This window comes from Sphaerulina musiva (assembly GCF_000320565.1).
Source record: "Sphaerulina musiva SO2202 unplaced genomic scaffold SEPMUscaffold_3, whole genome shotgun sequence".
NCBI lineage: Eukaryota > Fungi > Ascomycota > Dothideomycetes > Mycosphaerellales > Mycosphaerellaceae > Sphaerulina > Sphaerulina musiva.
Genome location: NW_016017385.1, coordinates 374,526 through 394,342, shown reverse-complemented (window position 1 = coordinate 394,342; position 19,817 = coordinate 374,526). Strand labels below are relative to the sequence as shown.

Below are 19,817 nucleotides of genomic sequence, written 5' to 3'. Positions count from 1 at the left end.
TTCAATATTGGTGGATTTTGTCAAATGTGCGTGGTGAAAACCTGGCGCGGGGGCGGATCACTGATGACTGCCTATACCTATCAATGGTGAGTGAGGGTGAGGACGATTTCTCGCTTGCATACTTAGTCACATGAGAATTCCGGCTTTTGAGTTACCATCACGACCGTCACGTCCACAATACAGTACAAGGCAAAGAACATGCACGTGTCAGGCAGAACATGAACAGATATTGCTAGCAATCAAGCAGCTGTGGCTGTATTGCATTTTCGAGATTATCTCAAGCTATCTCCTGCTTGCAGCGTCCCGTCTTCTCGTATGTATCAGCTCCAAAAGGAGGTACGTCCCAAGGCCTCGCCAACTCAGCGCAGTGCAAAGACTTCACGCGAAAAAAAGCCTCTGGGGAATCATTCTAGTGAGGCGCAAAGCGTAAAACTCTCAACAGCGTCTCCTGCACGCTCCGGGTCCAGTCAATCTTGAGCGCTGTCTTCTTCATATAGCGCTCTCGCTCCCCCCACACTGTCTTTTGTGATGTAAGTTTTTTCTCAATCGCTGCTTTTATGTCCAAATTTTCAAAACGCCCTGGTATGCTGCGAAAACGCTGGATGTGCTAGTGTTACAGTTGCGAAAAAAGAGACAAGAGTCATGTGGCCCATTGTTGCATTGCGTGATCTCAACTAAGAGGACGCGCTGCTGTTGACGGGCGACCCTTTGAAAAGTGCATGCAATAGTTGGCCCTGGTGACCTACGCGTCGTCTTTGGGTGACGCAGGAGAGTATTGAGGGCTCGTAGGTGAGTACTGGGGAGAAGTTGGGCTAGTACCGTTGGAGCCAGGAGACGTTCCGTTCTGCTGTGGGCCTGGTTGCGAGCATAAGTTAGTAAATGTTTTCTAAATGGGGCATGACTTCTGTCACGACTCACTCGTCGGGCTGTAGACAGGACTCGTCGGCGAGTAGCTGGGACTTCCGGGAGAAGTGCTAGATGCGGCTCTGCCTCCCCCGTTGTAGGTAGGACTCGTGGGACTGTAGGCAGGCGATTTTGGCGAGTACTGAGGAGAGGTTGGCGAGTACTTTGCACCTCCCGCTTGATTCGATGGCGAAAAGTTGGGGGACGACGGAGAGTAGTTCGGACTCGTTGGACTATAGCTCGGACTCGTTGGGCTGTAGCTGGGGCTGGTGGGGCTGTAGCTTGGGCTGGTAGGACTGTAGCTGGGACTGGTAGGTGAGACCTTGCTGCCGCCGCCTCCGGACCAAGCGGGCGAGCTTGGAGAATAGTTAGGGCTAGTGAGATGTTAGCATTTCTCTCAAACAGTCTTGAATTCAGCATATGACTTACGAAGTTGGGCTGTACGCCGGCGAGGCTGGACTATAACCAGCAGGCGAGCCCATCTGATAGGCAGGGCTCGTGAGCGCTGCACCAGGGGATTGAGGCGAGAATCCACCACCGAAGGACGGGCTGCTTGGTGAATAGCCGCCACCATAACCCGGTGAGGCTGGTGACATGCCAGCGCTGAAAGGCGACTGAGGCGCATATCCAGGGCTCATTCCGCCTCTGTATGGACTCATGCCACCATCGAAGCCGCCGTAGGCAGTAAGACCACCGCCCTCGTCTTGACCAGGGTTGATGATTGGCGAGAATGAGGCACCATAGTCGGGACCAGTGAAGCCGCTCTCTGACATTGGAGAGCCCATGTCGTAAGGCGTCATGGCACCGTCTGCCATTGGCGACATTGCACCTGCGCCAACACCTGCACGCCCGGGTAGCACCATTTGTGGAGGGACGGTCTTCAACATTTCGTTGTCAAGCAGCACGTCGAACTCGCCAGTCCCGCTAGGCGCGAGTTGTCCGAGGATGATGTTCTCCGAGACACCACGACAGTCATCAAGTTCGCCAGAGGACGCAGCCTCAAAGAGAATTTCGACGGTTTCTTCGAAGGAACAACGCATAAGCGCACCAGTGTCTGCACGGTTGATACCGTGTCTCGTGACAGCCATGAGCTCGCCACGGGCACACATGACATCGCAGAGAATGGCCATGTGTCGATGATTGACGTACGAACCATCGTTGGTGAGCACGTCCTTCAATTCGCGCATGAGTGAGGCTCGCACAGCCTCAATCCCGAAGACTCTCATGGTCGATTGGAAGTGGTTGCAAGTCGTGCGAGTACTGTCCACGCCCTCAACTGCAAGTACATCCTTGAGATTGATGCCGTCGGTATCGAGGTACCACTCTTCGCAAGCCTTGTCGTTCTTGCTCTTGACGAGCTTGCCGTCAGCTTCTTCAATCATGCTGAGATCCTTTGATACGAAAACACGGCGGACGCCTTGGACACCGCGAAGCACAACATTGTCAAGCATGTGCTCTGACAGCTGCTTGAGAGTGTCGTCTTCAGACGACTCACCCAGCTCTTCTTCTTTATCGGCTTGGTTCGTCATACGCACACGAACAACCATCTCATCAGAGTTGTCGTCAGAGAAAATGACTGCCACATCCTTGGGGTATGTTTCTCGGATCTTCTCCGCAACGTTGGTCACTGTCAATCCCTTGTCGAGAAGCTGTCGACGTCCAAGCACGAAACGCAGCATCCACTTGCTCTGGGCATCTGGATTCTCACCTTCTTCGGGAATGATGAAGTATGACTCGACCATATCGCGGTCTTCTTCAATGACGGTGCTCTGTACATCTGGATCGTAGTAAATTTCTGCAGCGTCAGTTACGCCTCGCAAGCTGGTGAACTCGACTTTGGAGCGGAGAAGCTTCGCACTCTCTTGCTTCGTCGTGGCATGCGGCTCCTGGAACACTCTCATATTGGGTGTCTTGATGTTGTCGGCGACATTGAGAATTTCTTTGAGACGAGGCACACCCTTCGTGGTTGTCTTTGCAGTCACACCAGCCAAATGGAAGGTGTTGAGCGTCATCTGCGTCGCGGGTTCTCCAATAGACTGCGCAGCAAGGACTCCGACCATTTCGCCTGGGCTTACCAAGGCACGCAAGAAGCGATTCTCGATATCACCTAGAATGTTGTCGAAAGCAAGCTTGCTTAGCTTGTCTTCATTCACAACTCGCTTGAACGCCAGTCTCGACCTGAAGAGTGCCTTGCACAGCAGTGTTGCGTTCACATCGGCTTCCCGGGTTAGGGCGTCATCACCTCGAATGATCTTGAGTCGATCCAGCAATGCCGCAACCTTCGGTATAGCGTCGCGTGGATCGAGATCGCTCTTACTGTTGTCCGTGATCTTAAATTTGTCTCTGGCGTTCTGGATCATACGGGAAACGTTCAAAGGCAGGAAACGCTGATCAGATGGGTCGTCCAACCCCTGTCGGATCTTGATACGATCATTCTTGATCGCTTCGTACTCCTGGTCAAACAGCTCTTGGACCTCGACGTCGCCCTGCAGTTCACCAGCCATTTCCAACACGTTCGATGATAGTGTCTGGTCTTTGCTGCTTGGGTTTATCACATCAATCTTGTACTTCTTGTCGAAAGCCGAGTGTGACTGCTTGATTATCGATAGAGCTTGACCCTCGATGAACGTCGCGTCGAGACCATCCTCACCATAGACGAATTGCAGGATGTCGCCGAGGGAATTTCTGACAGTACCATCGTACTTGATCATAATTTCCTCGAGTGCTTTAACGAGACGACGCTGAATGTATCCGGTTTCAGCAGTCTTGACAGCAGTATCGATCAACCCTTCACGACCACCCATAGCGTGGAAGAAGAACTCTTGCGGAGTGAGCCCGCGCAGGTAGGAGTTTTCGACGAACCCTCTGGATGCGGGCGAGTAGTCATCCTTGGGAAAGTGCGGCAACACACGATCCTTGAAGCCGAAAGGAAGACGTTTGCCTTCAAGAGATTGCTGGCCGACCGCTGCAGTCATCTGCGAGACGTTCGTAGTTGAGCCCTTGGAACCACCCTTGACCATGACTCCCACGTTGTTGCAAGGCTTCATACCCTTGTAAGCCGCATCACCAGCATTGTTTCGGGCGTTGTCAAGAGCAGCCTTGGTTTGTGATTCGAATGTCTCACGAATCGTCATACCCGGCAATGCTTCCATCTCATCCGACTGCACTTCGCGCATGTAGCCATCCACGGTAGCCTTCTCCTTCACAATGTTCTGCTCGATGGCCAGAACCATGTCCGCGTCTGGAATAGTATCGCCAATGCCAACGCTGAATCCGTTGTGCAATAGCCAATAGCAGACGATGCGCTGCGCTGCGTTGAAGAATTCGACGGTGGCATCGGTGCCACGGTCGTTGAAGATGAGGTGAACGATACCTCCACCAGAAGCACCCACAAGCTTTTTGGTAAGACGTCCCCATACGAGCTCGCCGTTCTGAACCAAGACTGACGAGTCAGCTTCTGCGAGCGAAATGTGATCTTCATCATCACCAAGCTTCATGATGTTGAGACCAGACGGCAAACCCATCGACATGATCTGCTTGCCAGTCCAGCGAGGAACAGGCTTCAAGATTGCGGGTTGCGGTACTATGCCATCCCAGCCTGGAACCCAAAGCATAATGTTCATGACCTGTTCATAGTCCATCATTGTGTCGCGCTTTGTCATCATGTAAATACCAGCCATGGTGTCTTGCACAATACCCATGAGGGGACCATTCTTCTGTGGAGACACGATATTGTGTGGTACAGCACACAAATTGGCGACTTCTGATCGTGTCTCGTGGCTCTGAGGGACGTGTAAGTTCATCTCATCTCCATCGAAATCGGCGTTGTATGGCGAAGTGACCGAAAGATTGAGGCGGAAGGTCGAATAAGGCATGACCTTAACTCTGTGACCCATCATAGACTCCTTGTGCAGCGAAGGCTGGCGGTTGAAAATAATATAATCACCGTCGACAATGTGGCGCTCGACAATCCATCCATTCTGCAGCTGGATTTCTCCGGCACGCTTGTGATAGCGCAAATCAATTCTTGAGCCGTCCTCACGAATGATGTGCTTTGCACCGGGGTGCTCAGATGGGCCATTTCGAACAAGTTCTGAAAGCTTGTGGATGTTGTACGGCGTGACTCTCTCCGGAAAGGTCAGAACTCTGGCTGTTGACCTAGGAACACCAACCTGGTCGAGATCAAGATTTGGGTCACCTGTGATGACTGTGCGTGCAGAGAAGTCTACGCGTTTGCCCATCAGGTTTCCTCGGAGACGCCCCTCCTTGGACTTCAGACGTGCGCGGATGGCCTTGAGTGGGCGGCCAGATTTCTGTATAGACTTTGGCAGACCGGCGATGTCGTTGTCCATGTATGTTGCAACATGGTATTGCAGGAGTTGGGTAAACTCTTCGGTGATGTGAGCTGGCGAGCCTTCTTGCTCAGCTCGTCGCACGTTCGAATTTGCGCGGATGATGTCGGACAGTTTGTAGGTCAGATCATCTTCTGAACGCATGCCCTGACTGGTACCGTCGACAGAAATGCTGGGTCGAACTGCTGGAGGTGGTACGGGCAGGACTGTCAGAATCATCCACTCCGGTCGTGCGTAGTCCACGTTCAAGCCTAAGCGATAAAGATCCTCGTCCGAGATGTTTCTGAAGACCCTAAGCGCGTCAGTGGGAGTGATTGGCTTCTTCTCCGGTGAATTGTCTTCGCCGGTATCCTCGTTCTTCGGCATCTTCCATGTCCCTATCAACTTCAGCCCATCTTTTCGAATAGTGGGTTGCATGTTGCCGCAGCCACCGTGACCTGCGAGCTTGGGTTTCTTGGGATCATCGCCAAATTGGCCGTCTTCATCACTAGGCTCATCTGTCTGACAATCCATCTTGGGCTTGCAAAGTCGGGTGACGGCCTCGAAGCGACGCTTGGGGTCGCGAAGTTTGATGGCTAGCGCAAAGGTAGGATTGCGCTGTGAGAACGCACGTAAGCACTGGCACGAAGATGAAAGGGCTTACCGAGTGCTTGCAGAACGATAAGGACTTACTTCATCTTCCAAGAGCTTTCCGCAGTTGTTGCACACAGACTCGAGAATTTTTTTGATCTTGGTGATGTAGCCTAGTCACGTGATTATCAGTATCTAGAGGCTGACGAGTAGGGCTTCTCGTGCCCAACTTACCCACGTGGTACACCGGGACCGCCAGCTCGATGTGTCCAAAGTGTCCAGGACACTCCTGTTGACTTTCGCCACAGGTAGCACACATCTGGCTGCGGTCGATGGTGCCCAGCTTGGGGTCGTTCAGGCCTCTCTCTCGCGGCCGGTTGCGTTGTTCATCCATCGTCTCTGGATACTCGATATGACACACGCTCATGTTCTTGATCTCTTCCGGCGAGAAGAGTCCGAATTGGATCTCCTTCACCGTCTTGAGCGGTGCATCGGAGTGGGCAAACGTCGACATGTTTGCGGTGGTGGAACAGACTTGTCGGCTCGTTTGTGTCTTGTAGCTTGCAGCCGATTGACCTTGTCAGGCCTTTTCAAGACGAGAGTTTACCCGTGATGCGCGTTTAGTGCGTATCGCTTGCTCTTCGTCTCTTCTTCGTCTCTCGAAGATGTCGTCCGCCACCTCTCCCCTACGAACAACGCGCAACCTCACTGAAGGCCGCCGCCTCGCCTAACGCACTCGAACCCACTCGGTCGCGCCGCTATTATGATGACTCTACCACTGATGTGATGCTCGATGATGGTATTATTGCGCTGCGCGCTCGGTAAGAATGCAGTCTCGCAGACTGTGACGTGCCGCTCGTGAATCAATCGTGGCCCGCCAGCGACCGAAAAAGCGCGCGATTATCGTCCACGTGTTGCTCGAAGTCGATGATGGCGATTCTGCACGCGAACCTGGCAGTATCGATGGTGTTGTCGCGGAGGGGGGTGGATGTCGCGGTGATGGAAGCCGTACAAGCACACGCCGTTCTTGCGTCGCCAGAAGTCCGCCTAGCACGGGTCGGCTACTCCCGCCTTGCCGGGATTCCGCGTCGCTTTGTTCGATGACTCCCTCATTCTCACGAGCAACCGTGGTTCAAGCTGTGCGACAGACTTGTGGTGCCCCGGACCGGCCGGGGGAAGTCTCTGTGGTCGACCCAATACTTGCCTACAACACTATACTGTGGCCGGCGGATGTAGGATCGTGGAAACGCTGATCGAGGGTGCAGCCAACTGCAGCAGAGACTCTGAGGCAAGTCCACCGCAAGCAAAGCCGTGCGCTTCAATAATGCTCCTACCTTACCTACCTACCTACCTACCTGTCCACGTACCTGTCTTCACCATTTACCATTTCTCGCTACTGAAGCTGCTCACTTCACAGCATGCCATACCCAGAACCATAAGGCACATACTGTGACGGGCGACTCATTCTAGGCAGCACCACCTTCACCATCACCACCACCGCGCGCCGCGCACCGCCTCACCCTGCACAATGAATCTGCCACTGTCCGACCCGGTGCTGCTCGCCCAGGACATCCCCGAGGTGCTGGTCGCGCGACTGCGGTCGTCCGGACAGGCTGTGTGCATCAGATTCTCGCATCGCGGCGACCTGCTGGCGTCTGGCACGGCTAAGGGCACGATTGCCATTTTCGACCTCGAGACCAATGGCGTCGCGCGCAAATTGAAAGGCCACACCGGTGGCAGGACAGTGCAGTCGTTGTCGTGGGAAAAGAGCGGCCGCTACCTGCTGAGCAGCAGCATCGACTGGAAGGTCATACTTTGGGACTTGTCCGATGGCAGTAGAGTGCGCACTGTGAACCTGGGCGCGCCCGTCTACATCGCAGAGCTGCACCCGACGAACCACAAAGTGTGCGTTGCGGCACTTTATGAGTACAGGCCGGTGCTGGCAGACTTCACCGACAGTAAGAAGATGAAGCAGATGGCCCTTCCCAATTTGCCGAAGCGCGCACCCCACGAGGAAGGCGGCGAGAAGGCAGATGCAAAGCACTTCACCACTGTCGCCGCCTTCACTTCAAACGGACAATACATCATCACAGGCACAACCAAGGGATGGCTCAATGTCATCAACGCGGAGACGCGCGAGACTGTGTATAGCGTCAGATTATGCAGCAAGCCCATCCTCCTGGTCAGGCTCAGCAGCTCCGGTCGTGACCTGCTCGTCAATGCTTCCGATACCATCATCCGGACCATCAAACTGCCCGATTTTTCCGTCCCCAATCTACAACCGGACAGTATACGCTTGGAGGTGGAGCACAAATTTCAAGATGTGGTCAACCGGTTATCGTGGAACCACGTCGCTTTCAGCAGTAACGCTGACTATGTCATGGCTTCGACCCTGATGAACCACGACATTTATATCTGGGAGCGTGGCCATGGGTCCCTAGTGAAGATTTTAGAGGGTCCTAAGGAAGAGCTGGGCGCTATTGAGTGGCATCCAACACGACCATTCGTTGCCGCAACTGGAGTAGAGAGTGGACGAGTGTACCTCTGGTCAATTAACACGCCACAGAGATGGTCAGCACTCGCGCCCGATTTTGTCGAAGTCGAGGAAAACGTGGAGTACATCGAGAAGGAAGACGAGTTCGATATGCACGACGTGTCATACCTCCAAAAGAGACGGCTAGATCAAGAGGACGAAGAAGTCGATGTGCTCACAGTGAATGAGGAACAGCTCGCAAGAGAAGGCTTGAATGCAAAGGATGGCACAGTCACGGTTGGCGATGAGTTCCGCATGCCGGTGCTATTGGATATGGGGGAGTCTGACAGCGAAGACGAGATTGTCGCAATCGGAGCTGGACAGTTCAGGAGGAAGAGCACCGCACAGGCTGAAGGCATGGAGTTTGCCGACGACGCGGACATTGTGAATGACGAATATGACATAGACGGCTACACTGGATCCAAGAGGCGCAGAGGAGATTGAAAGTGAAGTGAAAGTGACGGGGCTTGGCTGAATGAGGACACCCATCTCCTTCACTATATCTGACAGCATTGAACTCCTGTTCAGCCTGTTCAGGCCAGTAGCCAGCTTCCCCCACTGGGTCTTGAGAACGCAATGGGACGCATGTGTGCAGCACCAAGGTTGCAGATGTGGACAGACCCCCTTTCACCTCCCGAACAAGTCCGCGGACCCATCACGCCAGCCAGCTGTGCTCACCAGTTCATGTGCTTCATCAGGATCCAGCCGGAGAAGATCAATCACCAAGAGCACACAGATTGTTTCGATTAAGAAGCTGAATACTGGTAGTCGCTTGGGCGTTCGGCCGCTCCACGAAGCTGGGTTGCCTTCCGCACACATACTGAGCAGGCCGACCAAAACCAGCGCCTGAGTAATTCTTGCAATGGCAGTGGGCAGAATATCAACGCCAGTCTTATTGCAATTGCTGATCCAGGCAATGATCAGGGGCGGCAGCAACTGGGCAAAACCAATTCTGGGCGGTCGTTCCGGCCATGTTGGGTTCTCCTCTCGCGCTTCTGGGTGTACCGATTTGTGTGCCAGCTTTGGTATCAATGCACTACCAGAGTCTTCTCTGGCACACGTGAGTGTCGTCGTCGTTGTCGTTGTCGTCATCGTCGTCGTCGTCATAGTTCTGTCGTGGATATGTATGTAGCTGTTTTGCTTGCTGGTATTGCTCAATGGTGCTGCTGATGAACGTCGACTGCTGGGTATGTACCGTACACCACACGATAGGTATGGCTTCGAAGTAGAGATGTACGTAGGAAAGAGCAAGCGAGAACAATTACAACATCAGGTACATGTAGCTATGCACAAATGACTCGGTCCCTCCTCGTGTTCCTCTGCGACCATCCCTCGTACCTACATTATCTACCAAAGGTGCCGTAGGTATCTATCTATATTTATGTCCCCATCCCATCCCATCCCCTCCCCTCCCCTCCCCCCTCTTCCCTCAAACATCCGATGCCTACCTGTACCTTACATGTATGATGTGTGCCCGATGTATGATATATAGGTACCTTACATGTACCCTCTCAACAACAACATGGGTCAAGTCAGATCAATCACAGCCTGACTCAACCGAAAGGGAAAAATAAAATCCAAAGATCCACGTCTTTTCACTGCAGTCTAGATGCAGGCTGACAAGTCTGACAATGTGACAAAAAACGGGTTACGGACGGAGAAATCGGTTCATTTCTCCTTCCGTGGACTCCGTACCTCCGTATGCCTCCAAGTTCCGTGTGCCTCCGTGGGAACCTTTGTTTTTGTTTTTGTTTTTTTTTTTGTTTTATGTAGCACGAAATTCTCGGGCTCTTTTGTTCTTCTTGTCTACCGAGCACCTACTGTACATACAGGTACTTGACATGTACATGTAAACGAGAGCACATGCAAAATGAATGGCTAATGATTGCTGACGCCGATGCTGATTGCTGACGCTGACGCTGACGCTGCATAGCTACCTACTAGTAGGAGGTAGCTCCCCCTCATATCACCTAGCTTACCTGAGCTTGGAGGTGGGTACCTTATTAGTAGTTTGCATGTGGTTTGCATGTGAAAAGAGGAGGTTTGACATGTGAATGTCCAGGTCCCTAGGTACTTGATATAGCCTATACCTTCTTACCTAGGTATCTGTACCTGCCTCTACCTTCGATGGTACAGTAAACTTGAGGAAATACTAGAGGTTTTTGTTGAGATACTGGGAGGGTAAGGTAGGGACTTACTGTAAGGTACATGTAGGTACTAAACTACCTGACATGTACTGACTGACTGTACGGACCTCGCTAGGCACGCCGCACAAGTATTCCTCTTTTGCAGGGAGCAATTTTTTGCTTTGTGATAGAGCTAGGTTCTCGTCACCTCAGCAGACATCAGCGTCACCAGGTATTATATTTTAGCGGCTTTGGCAAAGGGGACTGCTCGCTTGCATAGGTTGTAGCGATTACATCGTCTCATGTGGTAGTCTAGACAGCATCGAGTGACGTGTCGGTTCATTAAACATTGCACTTTTATCTGGATATCTATCTATGCTGCGTATATTATTATGCATAAGTCGTATGGCACCGCTAAACAGCAGCAGGGTGTCGTCATGTCATCGGCCATCAAATCATTATATGGACAGTAATGGCCGATCATCAGTAATTACGATAATCGCACAAACATTGCGTGTCAGTCGGCTGAGGTATCAGACCTGTCGTGATCCTAGCTCCCACTTGGCCCTGGATATACTCGTAACACGCGGGAACGTCTGCACCGCCTGGTGAGCTCTGCTGGATGTCTATTGCATAGGGCCACTGCAAAGCGTCATCTGAGCTGTTCGGTGCCGGATAAGTGCGTGTCGCAGAGAGATACAGAGTGCCAGTAAATGTCGTTTGGTTGTAGAAGCACTGTGTGGCTACATTGTTGCTCGCTAGCGACACTGGTGGATTGAAGGCCTTGCTCATATCGAACTTGAAAGTGTATCGAGCGGAGCTGGTGTTGGACGCCGGAGATATATATGTCAGTGGCGTGTTGTTGAAGGTGACGCTGAACGGATTGCCGGTGGCACTGATGGTGAGATTTGCAGGTTCGCCTTCATCAGATGTGGTGCCCGAGTCAATTGTTGCATAGGACGAGCTGGAATTGGCAATGACCCAGTTGAATGTTAGCTTGCCGCTGTCTGGGCTCGCCGCGTCGTAGATCTGGTAGGGATAGCAATTCCAGGTTTCGGCATTGGACGTGCAACTGGAATTCACCGTTCGAAGTGCAGTGATCACGCTGAATTGGCCGAGCGGGAATGGTTGCGGGGAGCTAGTTTCCGAGAGGCCTGCTAAACCTCCACCTTTGCCATTGGATCCTTTCCGTCCGACGGTCAAGCCTACTGCTAGGCCGACGATGAGTCCAATGAAGAGCAGCACCACGACCGCAGCGATGATCAGTGTTGACCGCCGCCAGCTGATACAGTGCTGCTTCCGCTTGTAGCCATCTGCGCGCCTGTATGCCGCGAGCTTCTCGCCCTCCACAGGCCCATTATGCACCTCATCTACTAGTAGCGGCTGCGCTCGCCATTCATACGCTGGCGGAGCTGACCTTCCAGTGTCATTGCTGTTCTTATACTCGTAGTTCGCTGATGGCGCAGAAGGCGGTATAAAGTGCGGCAGAAATTGATCTGAAACGGTTTGGCGCAGTACGCTCTTAGCAGGTATCGGCGGCGCGGAAAAAGTGGCGTCTTCGTCGATGCTCCGCAGTGGTGGTGAGGTCGGTCTGGAAGCAGCACCTCTACTCGTAGGCTGACGCGCTGGGTTAAGAGAGGGTGTGAGACCGACGTCGCCCATGTCGGAGAAGGTGAAGTTCGCACGGGAGGCGGCTGGAGGGGACGAGAGCGGGCTCTTTAAAGATGTGCAATAAGCTTTGGAAGAAGTCAATAGCTTGCGGCAGTGGCTTGCGTCTTGCAGCTTTGGTATATGGATGTCCGCACGCTACCCTCCTACTGCTGCAGGGTGGATTTGTTGTTATTGTGGGAGGGAGGAAGGGGGAGGATGATATGGAAGGCCGTTGAAACGACGTTGGGTGAGCTGGCTACAAGAAGAAGACTTTTTACTGAAACGGTCAGCCATCTCCGAATGTGATAGGGACGGGAGCATGATGCCCGTAGTGTGTATTGTGGTGGTGGTGATGCTCGTGCACTATAAGGTAAAATAATTAAGGTATACAGTAGGAGGTAGGACGGGAGTGAATTCCCACGGAGATACGCAAAGCAAGAAATTCGACAGGAACAGGCAGGGATCAGAGCCCGCCTCCTCCCGTCGTCCCGCCAATCGCGTCTTGTCTGCAGACTGCGCGACTGCTTTTATTATTTTGTATTTATCAATTGACAATACCTGAATTTCACAACAAATCACAACAAACCACCACCTGTTCACGCACCTCAGGCACGCAGGCCATCGATACCTATCCAACTGGTAACTCTTTCTCTCTTCACTACTGTGATACATGTTGTGCATGGATTGCTGGTGATTTGGCAAAGTTCGAGTTCCAGGTATGCATGTCCTGTCCTTCGAGACGTGACAGGCTAACAGCTGCACTCGAAACCTCCCACAGTGAATTGCCGCACGGAACTACCCACATTCAACTTCCACATCAACAACCTAGTTGCTTGCACGCCAGCCAACTTCTCCGCTGCTCTTCACACTGCCTGGCCATCGCATTTCTCACCACCCCTCACCTCACCTCACCACTTACTAAGCTCCCGGCCGTCTGCGAAGAACTAAGATGGCCGGCAATGTGATCACAATCCCAGTGTGGCCGAACTCCGACGGCACCAATGCCAGCGACAAAGGCGTAGGGCGTGTCCAAAATGACGCCTACTACCAGGAACGCCTGGCCCAGTTGTGGATGAAGGACCAGAACCGTCTCCAACCTGGAGTCGTTTACAAGTTGGACCAGATGCCGACTGGATACTCGGGCTGGGAAAAGCGACGGGGAACCACCACACACGTCGATCGATGTACAGTCACTCCATCAACACGAAGTCTTTCTACGGCTACTGACGTATCTGCGCAGACTTAGCAGGGCATCCCTCGGGCAAAGATTTTCGGTCGATAAATGAAGCTTGGCCACACTTCCAGCATTTGATACTACACGGAGGACCCGACGGATGTCATTGTATCTTGTGTACAGGAGGTCGAAAGTATCGGCCCGCTCCAGCTACGACAACAGCTCCCACCTTCCCGAGGTCTCGCAAGACGCAAAAGACCTTGGACTCAGACTCGCATGCTCCTAAGCGGTTTCAGCAACTTGATTCAGAAGGCATACCAGACTACTACCGACTCCTGCTGGACATAGTAAAGGCTGCCGGACCTGAAGGGAATGTCTATGAGGATGTGATTGACTATCTCTCGCCTGATTGGAGAGTTGGTAATCAATTGCTCCAAGGGGCTTTAGAGGAGTGGCAACAGCAGCCAGCATTCACTCCACGAGTGGGGGAAATCGTCCTCTTCACTCGCACGCTATCTGCAGAAGACAAGCTTTGCTGGGATACGAGCACCTCTACCCTGCGCCCGTACTCCTCGGCCGGATGGCGTGACGTGCCGCGCTGGGAGGCGGGCGTAGTTACACAACTTCCCACCGAGCCCGTGTCAGAGGAAGATTTGCAGGAGATTCCGACGTCCAAGACGCAGAGTATCGTCTACTCCGGTTTCCGAGTGGAACCATTATCCGAGCCTGGAAACCAGTCCAAGCCATTCACATCCCAACACAAGTATGTCCCGCTCCATGCGCTGCGACCATTCTCATTCTACAAAGAATGCCTTGCGGGTACTGCACAAGCACAGTGGCATCCCACCATTCGGCATGCCCTCACAGTGACGAGCTCCTGGAGCCTGATCGGCAAGTACAGCTTCGCTGGATCCTGGCCTGAAGCAACATTATTTTGTCGGGGTATGTATCTGGGGCCTGAACTGGTCATGATGGGCGATGTTGTCTGCCTTGAGCCCAAAAAGATTGAGGGTCGACCTGACACGATAATGGATGTTTTGGTGGTGACTTCGATACGACTACGCTTCGTCAAGCTTGAGGAAGCGAGCGACGATGATTACGATGATGGATACCCATACACAACGTGTCTCCATGTCGCTGGCAGGGCCTATACCCTCGATCCGAAGCACAGCTACGGTGGCATTGCCGCCTCGCCTGCTCGACCGGATGAAGGCGACTTCCCATCCGTCTTGAGAGAATATGGTAATTGGTTTCATATCACGGATCCTCGGAATGAGCGCCAAAGATTGGAAATTCCCTACATACGAGTGCTTGGTCGGTGCATCGACAAGGCATCTTTGCAAAAATGGTTCGCGGAGCCACCTCATATTGTTGGACAGCATGCAGTCAAGAACAAGGCAGTAGACATCTCTCGAGGACTGTCTGCAATGCGAGATGCAAAGGCGTACAGCCGAGAGCAGGATGCACGGATTGATAAGAACAACGGGCAGTCGTGGTTTTGGGCAGAGTCTCGGATTGAGCAGCTGGACTTGTATGAGATTAACGGACGATTCGTGGGCAACAAAGACCACACACGGGACCAAACGCAGGTGAACTCGTGGCGTCAGGCGCTGAAAGTGCTCGACGGCAAGAAGGGCGCGTTGGATGAGTATCTGGCAGCCAAAAGACAGCGAGAAGAAGAGAAAAAGTCGGGAGTTACTCACTCTGATACCTGGGGAATGATGGGCTCTGCTGCACAAGGAGGGGGACGTACGGAAGACGATGAAGGTGGCGAAGGTGGGAATGCTATGGACGTGGACGAAGTCGCTGAAAGTCCGTTGCAAGAGCTTTCACTCGATGAGCATGTCAACAATGAGCGCGGACAGATTGATGAGGATGCTCTCATGATGGTTGATGGTGGATCGTCCCTCGATCCAGCCGCAGGAGTTCAACCGATCCCTGGCTGCAGGAATCAGTAACAGCCTGCCCAACAAGTCATGATTGTGGAATGCAAGACTTGGCTCATGAGAATACGAAATGATGGGTAAATAGATGTAATGTTTAATAGCCAGACCCAGATTGAACGACGTGTAAAAGTAGATGTGTGTAGGAAGAGGTTAGTGCCCACTTTCTTCTCCACCTCTACTACTCGCATCTCAGCTGAAGCTATCTCAACACAGCCGAGGCTTAAGTTTGTTCACATCATCTCTCCTCCCCATCCCATCTACCTCTACTCTTAACCATACACACACACAGACACACCTAGACAAACACACACAGTCTCTCCACCATCATGAAGGCCATCCAAATCCAAGAATATGTCCCCGGCCCCCTCTCCCTCCGCGTCACCTCCATCCCCGACCCCATCCCCACAGCAGACCAATACCTCATCGCCATCAAAGCCTGCGCCACAAACTTCTTCGACCTCCTCCAAATCCGCGGAAAATACCAACATCAACCCCCCCTCCCCTGGACATCCGGAGCAGAATTCTCCGGCATAATCCTCTCCTGCCCTTCCTCTTCCTCTTCCCCAAAATTCCGCCCCGGCGACCCCGTCTTCGGCTCCTCCCAAGGCAGCTACGCGCAGCTTATCTGCTGCACAGAATCCCAAATCCAACCTCTTCCCTCCGGATGGAATTTCCTCGATGCAGCAGGTCTCTTCGTCACAATGCCGACTTCTTACGCTGCGCTCATTACTCGCGCGAACTTGCAAGCTGGTGAATGGGTTTTAGTCCATGCTGCTGCAGGTGGAGTCGGACTCGCTGCTGTGCAAATCGCGAAAGCGAGGGGTGCAACGGTGATTGCGACGGCGGGGACGAAGGAGAAATTGGAGATTGCGAAGAGGTTTGGTGCGGATTTTGGGGTTTGTTATCGTGAGAATGAGGATTGGACTAAAGAGGTTTTGAAATTGAGACCTAGGGGGGTTGATGTCGTTTTCGATCCTGTAGGTTTAATTTCCCCTTCTCAGAAATGTATCGCATGGAATGGCCGATTACTCGTTGTAGGTTTCGCAGGAGGACCGATTGAAAAAATTGCTACGAATAGAATTTTGTTGAAGAATATTTCTGTCGTGGGGATTCATTGGGGCGCGTATGCGAAATTTGAACCTCAGAGGATAGAGGAGGTGTGGAGGGAATTGTTGAAGTTGATGGAAAATAAGGAAAAAATTCGACCGACGAATTTTACGGATAAGGTTTATAGGGGGTTGGAGGATGTTCCTAAGGCGTTGGAGGCGTTGGGGGGGAGGGAGACTTGGGGGAAGGTTGTGGTGGATTTACCGGAGGGGAGGGAGAGTAGGATTTAGATTGTCTTTTTTCTTTTGATGGGGTGGGTAGAGGTAGTCTACCTTAGGGTTCTTGATCAATTACACATGTCATACAGATTGCACACACACACCAGATCAGACTCACAGAAGCACTGATATATGGAAGAAGATTGAATATCAGATCCCAGCTGTGAAGCTGCAAAGAATCCTCCTGTACAAAGAGACTCCTGCGTACAGGGCTCCGAATATCTCTATCGTTGGTTGCTACCTTACAACTTTTGTCTCGTGCTGTCGACCCAACGAGGTAGCTTCATTCTCTCTGATGCTCTCTCTCTCTCATGGATCCTTCGCAAACCAAAAGGTCTACCCTCTCATCCCAATTCCAATTCCTCGAGTCTCCGTCACCAAGGTAACTGTGTTTCTCCATCCCCCAGCGCCTTCGCTAAATTCATTCAACACGTACGCTACACACGCAACAAGACACGGCAAAAATGCCTCGACAAAAAAAAAGAGACACGTTCACTGTACCGTCTCCCCACCACTCCGTACCCGTATACATTTGATACTTTTCTTCTGTCGGATGGTTTTACAGACTCGTGCTCCTCCTCCTCCTCCTCCACATCCTCCGCCGGCTGCCAATTTCAAATCCGACATACGTCTGTAATCGACGAGTCGGGGACGTTGCTGTTGTTGTTGTTGGACGGCGAATATGGAAGAAGAGCGTCGAGAGGAGAGACGAGTGGTGGTACTTCCTCCAGTTCCGCTATCGTAGCCTTCGTCTTCATTATTGTTGCTCATGTTCATGTTGGTATCGCATCTCTGCATTCTCGAGTCGCTCCTCATCATCACTACATTACAATGCTCTTTCCTCTCCACCATTTGCCCCACCAGCGCAGCAATATCTTTAGCATGGGAAGTCGAACATAACAAGCGTGTATTCAACTGTCTTGCCATTCTTCTCGAAGGAGAATAAGATCGTTGTAGCACCGGCGGCGGCGGGAGGGTTCTCGGTCTCGAAAGTGTTTCTGTCATGCTGCTACTGTCGTTGCTGTCGTCACTGCCAGGAATTTCCCAACTCGCATCATCATCGTCCATGTTGGCGTAGGCTTCGCAGGAATCGTAACAGATTTGTGCCTCGTGTCGGAGTCTCGAGCTGGCGAAATCGACAGCTAGGTCGGTGACTGAGAAGCGTGGGACAGGAGAGGCTGCCGATCCTGCTGATGATGATGATGTGCAAGGCGAAACGGCTCGAGAGGTGTCTCGCGTGGTGAAGGATGATGTGGTGGTGGTGGTGGTATCCGAGCCCGATGAAGGTGATCGGGGAGGTTCAAAGGTGAAGTTCTCGTCGAATAACATGTTTGTGTTGAGTGTGTTCACTCCTTTTTTTTCTTCTTTCGATCAGGTGGTAGTTGAGAGGTGGTCAGTCCAGAAGAGGATTTGGTGAGGCGATCGAAGTCCAGGTATGTGTATGGATCTTCGATAGACGATGACCAGGATGGGGGGAGGGGGGGATGCAGCGAAGATGGTGCTAATGCAGGTTTGGTTGGGGAGTGAGACAGTGTGGAAGCCAATGCCGCGGAGGAGGCGTGTGGTCTCAGACGGGAGCAGATGGTGGTGGTGATGGCGGTGGTGGTGGTGGTGGTGATAGTGGTGGTGTTGGTGGTGGTGGTGGTGGTGGTAACGGTTAGTGATGTCGGCTTGGAAGCATTGGGAAAGGTAATGAGAAGACAAGCAATCAGGGAACAAGATCTAGTTAGCAGTAGGCGATCGACGGGGCCATGTTCATGTGCTCGTTCTAGTGTGGCCGTGGTGGCCCTGTAAGGCTGATGAGGCTGAGGCCGGTTGAGTAGCTACGGAGGTACCACCTGCTACTTACAGTCCTTTACAGCTGTAGCGCTTGGCCTAGACTAGACGTGGAAGCGCCGAGTGTGCATGAGCCATGAAGGTACCTCCCCTCCTACCGCGCTTGGCGGGCCTGAGACCTCCACTTCCCACTGTCACTACTTCCTACACAACACTAGCTCCGGAGGTAGTCTAGTCTGTGCCCGAGCCATGACGGACTGCTCTGCCCGTTGCCGTTTATCCTTATCGATAACCGCCCCATTCTACTCACTCTTCTTTCTCTTTCTCCTTTCCCTTCCTCCTCCTCCACCATCCCTATCCCTCCTATTCCTTTCCCTGCTCTTCCACCACCACCACCACCTCATCAAAACATCCATATAGCTCACAGAAAAGAAAACACGACATGCAAACCTGACAAAAGCCCAGCCAAGCCCTAGCGCCACAAACCGGTCGATCTGGACTTTTCCATCCCGATAGTCCAGCAAAAGCCCTTGAAAGCCTATTAGGCGCCCCCCTGCAGCCTACGCATGATTCACTTTTGTGAACCAATCCCACTCTCCCCCTCCCTCCCTTCTAGCGCCCGTGTGGCACGTTTTTTTATGACATGCTGTTGCACTGCAGATGATGCTAGAAATTCCGTCTCGGCGTGATGCCCTCCCTCCGGCCGGGGTGGGCGGGGGGCTCGAGACAAGAGTCTTACTTGCCGTATACCCGTCTTGAGCCGATTGTGTGATTTTTTGATGAAAATGGGCTTTGGCTTTTCACACTTGACGGTTGACGACCTCTTATCGGCTATGTACTGGATTTATGTAGGGAGGTACCTATACATCTACCAGTAGTCATGTCTTATAGGGAGGTATTGTAATAGGCCCAGCACGCCGGTTGTTTTCTTTTTGGTTCTTGTTCTTCTAGGAGGTAGAGTCCCGACTGTCTCCGAGTCACGCGGACAAAACTAGAACTCGAGTCGAGATCTTTTTTTCCCTTCTTGATACCGAAAACAAGACCGAATAATAACACGTTTTTGTCCGCTGGAGCCTGGGTTACACCTCTGGAAGACTTATTAGAGACTACGCGGACGCCACTAGCGGGCACTATTTTATTCAGAAGCGATAGATGTATCTTACACTTTTTTGCGACATGTCGTCTTCCCCTTCGGACCCTTTAGGTGCCTATATTTTATTCTACCTAGCGACGATGACTTTATCTTCTTGAAAGACTGCCTACTACGACTGTATCCTATCTAGCAATGCTGAACACAAGAGATATTTGCTCCTCCTTATCGGTATATATACTCAGTTAGTCGCTCGCTGACTAGTAATCGAGAGACAGTACCTAAGGTAGGTAGTGTTCGTTGCGGATTCTACTACGAGCCAGCCTTAGAAAACTCCGATAGTAGAGGGGGGGGGGGGGGGGGGGGGGGGGG

At 52.3% G+C, this 19,817-nt stretch overlaps 7 protein-coding genes across 7 annotated transcripts; 3 read left to right on the top strand and 4 right to left on the bottom strand.

Annotated features, from left to right (window-relative positions):
• Window positions 1-252: 252 nt before the first annotated feature.
• On the bottom strand, window positions 253-6,811 carry SEPMUDRAFT_62102 (DNA-dependent RNA polymerase II largest subunit). Its single transcript, XM_016909586.1, has 5 exons — window positions 6,060-6,811; window positions 5,928-5,998; window positions 1,333-5,852; window positions 919-1,277; window positions 253-855 (listed from the first exon to the last, which is right to left on the bottom strand). The coding sequence occupies exons 1-5, from the start codon at window positions 6,337-6,339 to the stop codon at window positions 743-745; spliced, it is 5,343 nt and encodes a 1,780-aa protein (XP_016762197.1). The 5' UTR covers window positions 6,340-6,811; the 3' UTR covers window positions 253-742.
• Window positions 6,812-6,970: 159 nt separating this feature from the next.
• On the bottom strand, window positions 6,971-9,668 carry SEPMUDRAFT_131816 (uncharacterized protein). Its single transcript, XM_016902452.1, has one exon. It carries the CDS (start codon window positions 9,463-9,465, stop codon window positions 8,986-8,988), a length of 480 nt encoding a protein of 159 aa, XP_016762195.1. The 5' UTR covers window positions 9,466-9,668; the 3' UTR covers window positions 6,971-8,985.
• SEPMUDRAFT_147908 (WD40 repeat-like protein) lies at window positions 6,971-9,668 on the top strand. The gene has a single exon (XM_016904591.1). The coding sequence runs from the start codon at window positions 7,354-7,356 to the stop codon at window positions 8,800-8,802; it is 1,449 nt and encodes a 482-aa protein (XP_016762196.1). The 5' UTR covers window positions 6,971-7,353; the 3' UTR covers window positions 8,803-9,668.
• Window positions 9,669-10,788: 1,120 nt separating this feature from the next.
• Window positions 10,789-12,146, bottom strand: SEPMUDRAFT_154906 (uncharacterized protein; the record flags this gene model as incomplete). Its single annotated transcript, XM_016907589.1, has 1 exon — window positions 10,789-12,146. One exon carries the CDS (start codon window positions 12,144-12,146, stop codon window positions 10,968-10,970), a length of 1,179 nt encoding a protein of 392 aa, XP_016762194.1. The 3' UTR covers window positions 10,789-10,967.
• Window positions 12,147-13,059: 913 nt separating this feature from the next.
• SEPMUDRAFT_154905 (uncharacterized protein) lies at window positions 13,060-15,372 on the top strand. The gene is made up of 2 exons (XM_016907588.1): window positions 13,060-13,318; window positions 13,375-15,372. The coding sequence occupies exons 1-2, from the start codon at window positions 13,084-13,086 to the stop codon at window positions 15,264-15,266; spliced, it is 2,127 nt and encodes a 708-aa protein (XP_016762193.1). The 5' UTR covers window positions 13,060-13,083; the 3' UTR covers window positions 15,267-15,372.
• A 208-nt stretch (window positions 15,373-15,580) lies between these two features.
• On the top strand, window positions 15,581-16,673 carry SEPMUDRAFT_162284 (quinone oxidoreductase; the record flags this gene model as incomplete). Its single annotated transcript, XM_016907992.1, has 1 exon — window positions 15,581-16,673. The coding sequence occupies one exon, from the start codon at window positions 15,581-15,583 to the stop codon at window positions 16,589-16,591; it is 1,011 nt and encodes a 336-aa protein (XP_016762192.1). The 3' UTR covers window positions 16,592-16,673.
• Window positions 16,674-16,794: 121 nt separating this feature from the next.
• SEPMUDRAFT_147907 (uncharacterized protein) lies at window positions 16,795-18,017 on the bottom strand. Its single transcript, XM_016904590.1, has one exon. The coding sequence runs from the start codon at window positions 17,906-17,908 to the stop codon at window positions 17,072-17,074; it is 837 nt and encodes a 278-aa protein (XP_016762191.1). The 5' UTR covers window positions 17,909-18,017; the 3' UTR covers window positions 16,795-17,071.
• Window positions 18,018-19,817: the final 1,800 nt, after the last annotated feature.

Bases quoted from the DNA above. Each gene is read 5' to 3' on its own strand.
- SEPMUDRAFT_154905 (XM_016907588.1), top strand. From the start codon at position 13,084: ATGGCCGGCAATGTGATCACAATCCCAGTGTGGCCGAACTCCGACGGC. The intron at 13,319-13,374 runs GTACAGTCACTC...GTATCTGCGCAG, and splicing joins CACCACACACGTCGATCGAT to ACTTAGCAGGGCATCCCTCG.
- SEPMUDRAFT_131816 (XM_016902452.1), bottom strand. From the start codon at position 9,465: ATGACGACGACGACGATGACGACAACGACAACGACGACGACACTCACG.
- SEPMUDRAFT_147907 (XM_016904590.1), bottom strand. From the start codon at position 17,908: ATGTTATTCGACGAGAACTTCACCTTTGAACCTCCCCGATCACCTTCA.
- SEPMUDRAFT_147908 (XM_016904591.1), top strand. From the start codon at position 7,354: ATGAATCTGCCACTGTCCGACCCGGTGCTGCTCGCCCAGGACATCCCC.
- SEPMUDRAFT_62102 (XM_016909586.1), bottom strand. From the start codon at position 6,339: ATGTCGACGTTTGCCCACTCCGATGCACCGCTCAAGACGGTGAAGGAG. The intron at 5,999-6,059 runs GTAAGTTGGGCA...TCACGTGACTAG, and splicing joins GGTCCCGGTGTACCACGTGG to GCTACATCACCAAGATCAAA. The intron at 856-918 runs GTGAGTCGTGAC...GCTCGCAACCAG, and splicing joins TCCTGTCTACAGCCCGACGA to GCCCACAGCAGAACGGAACG.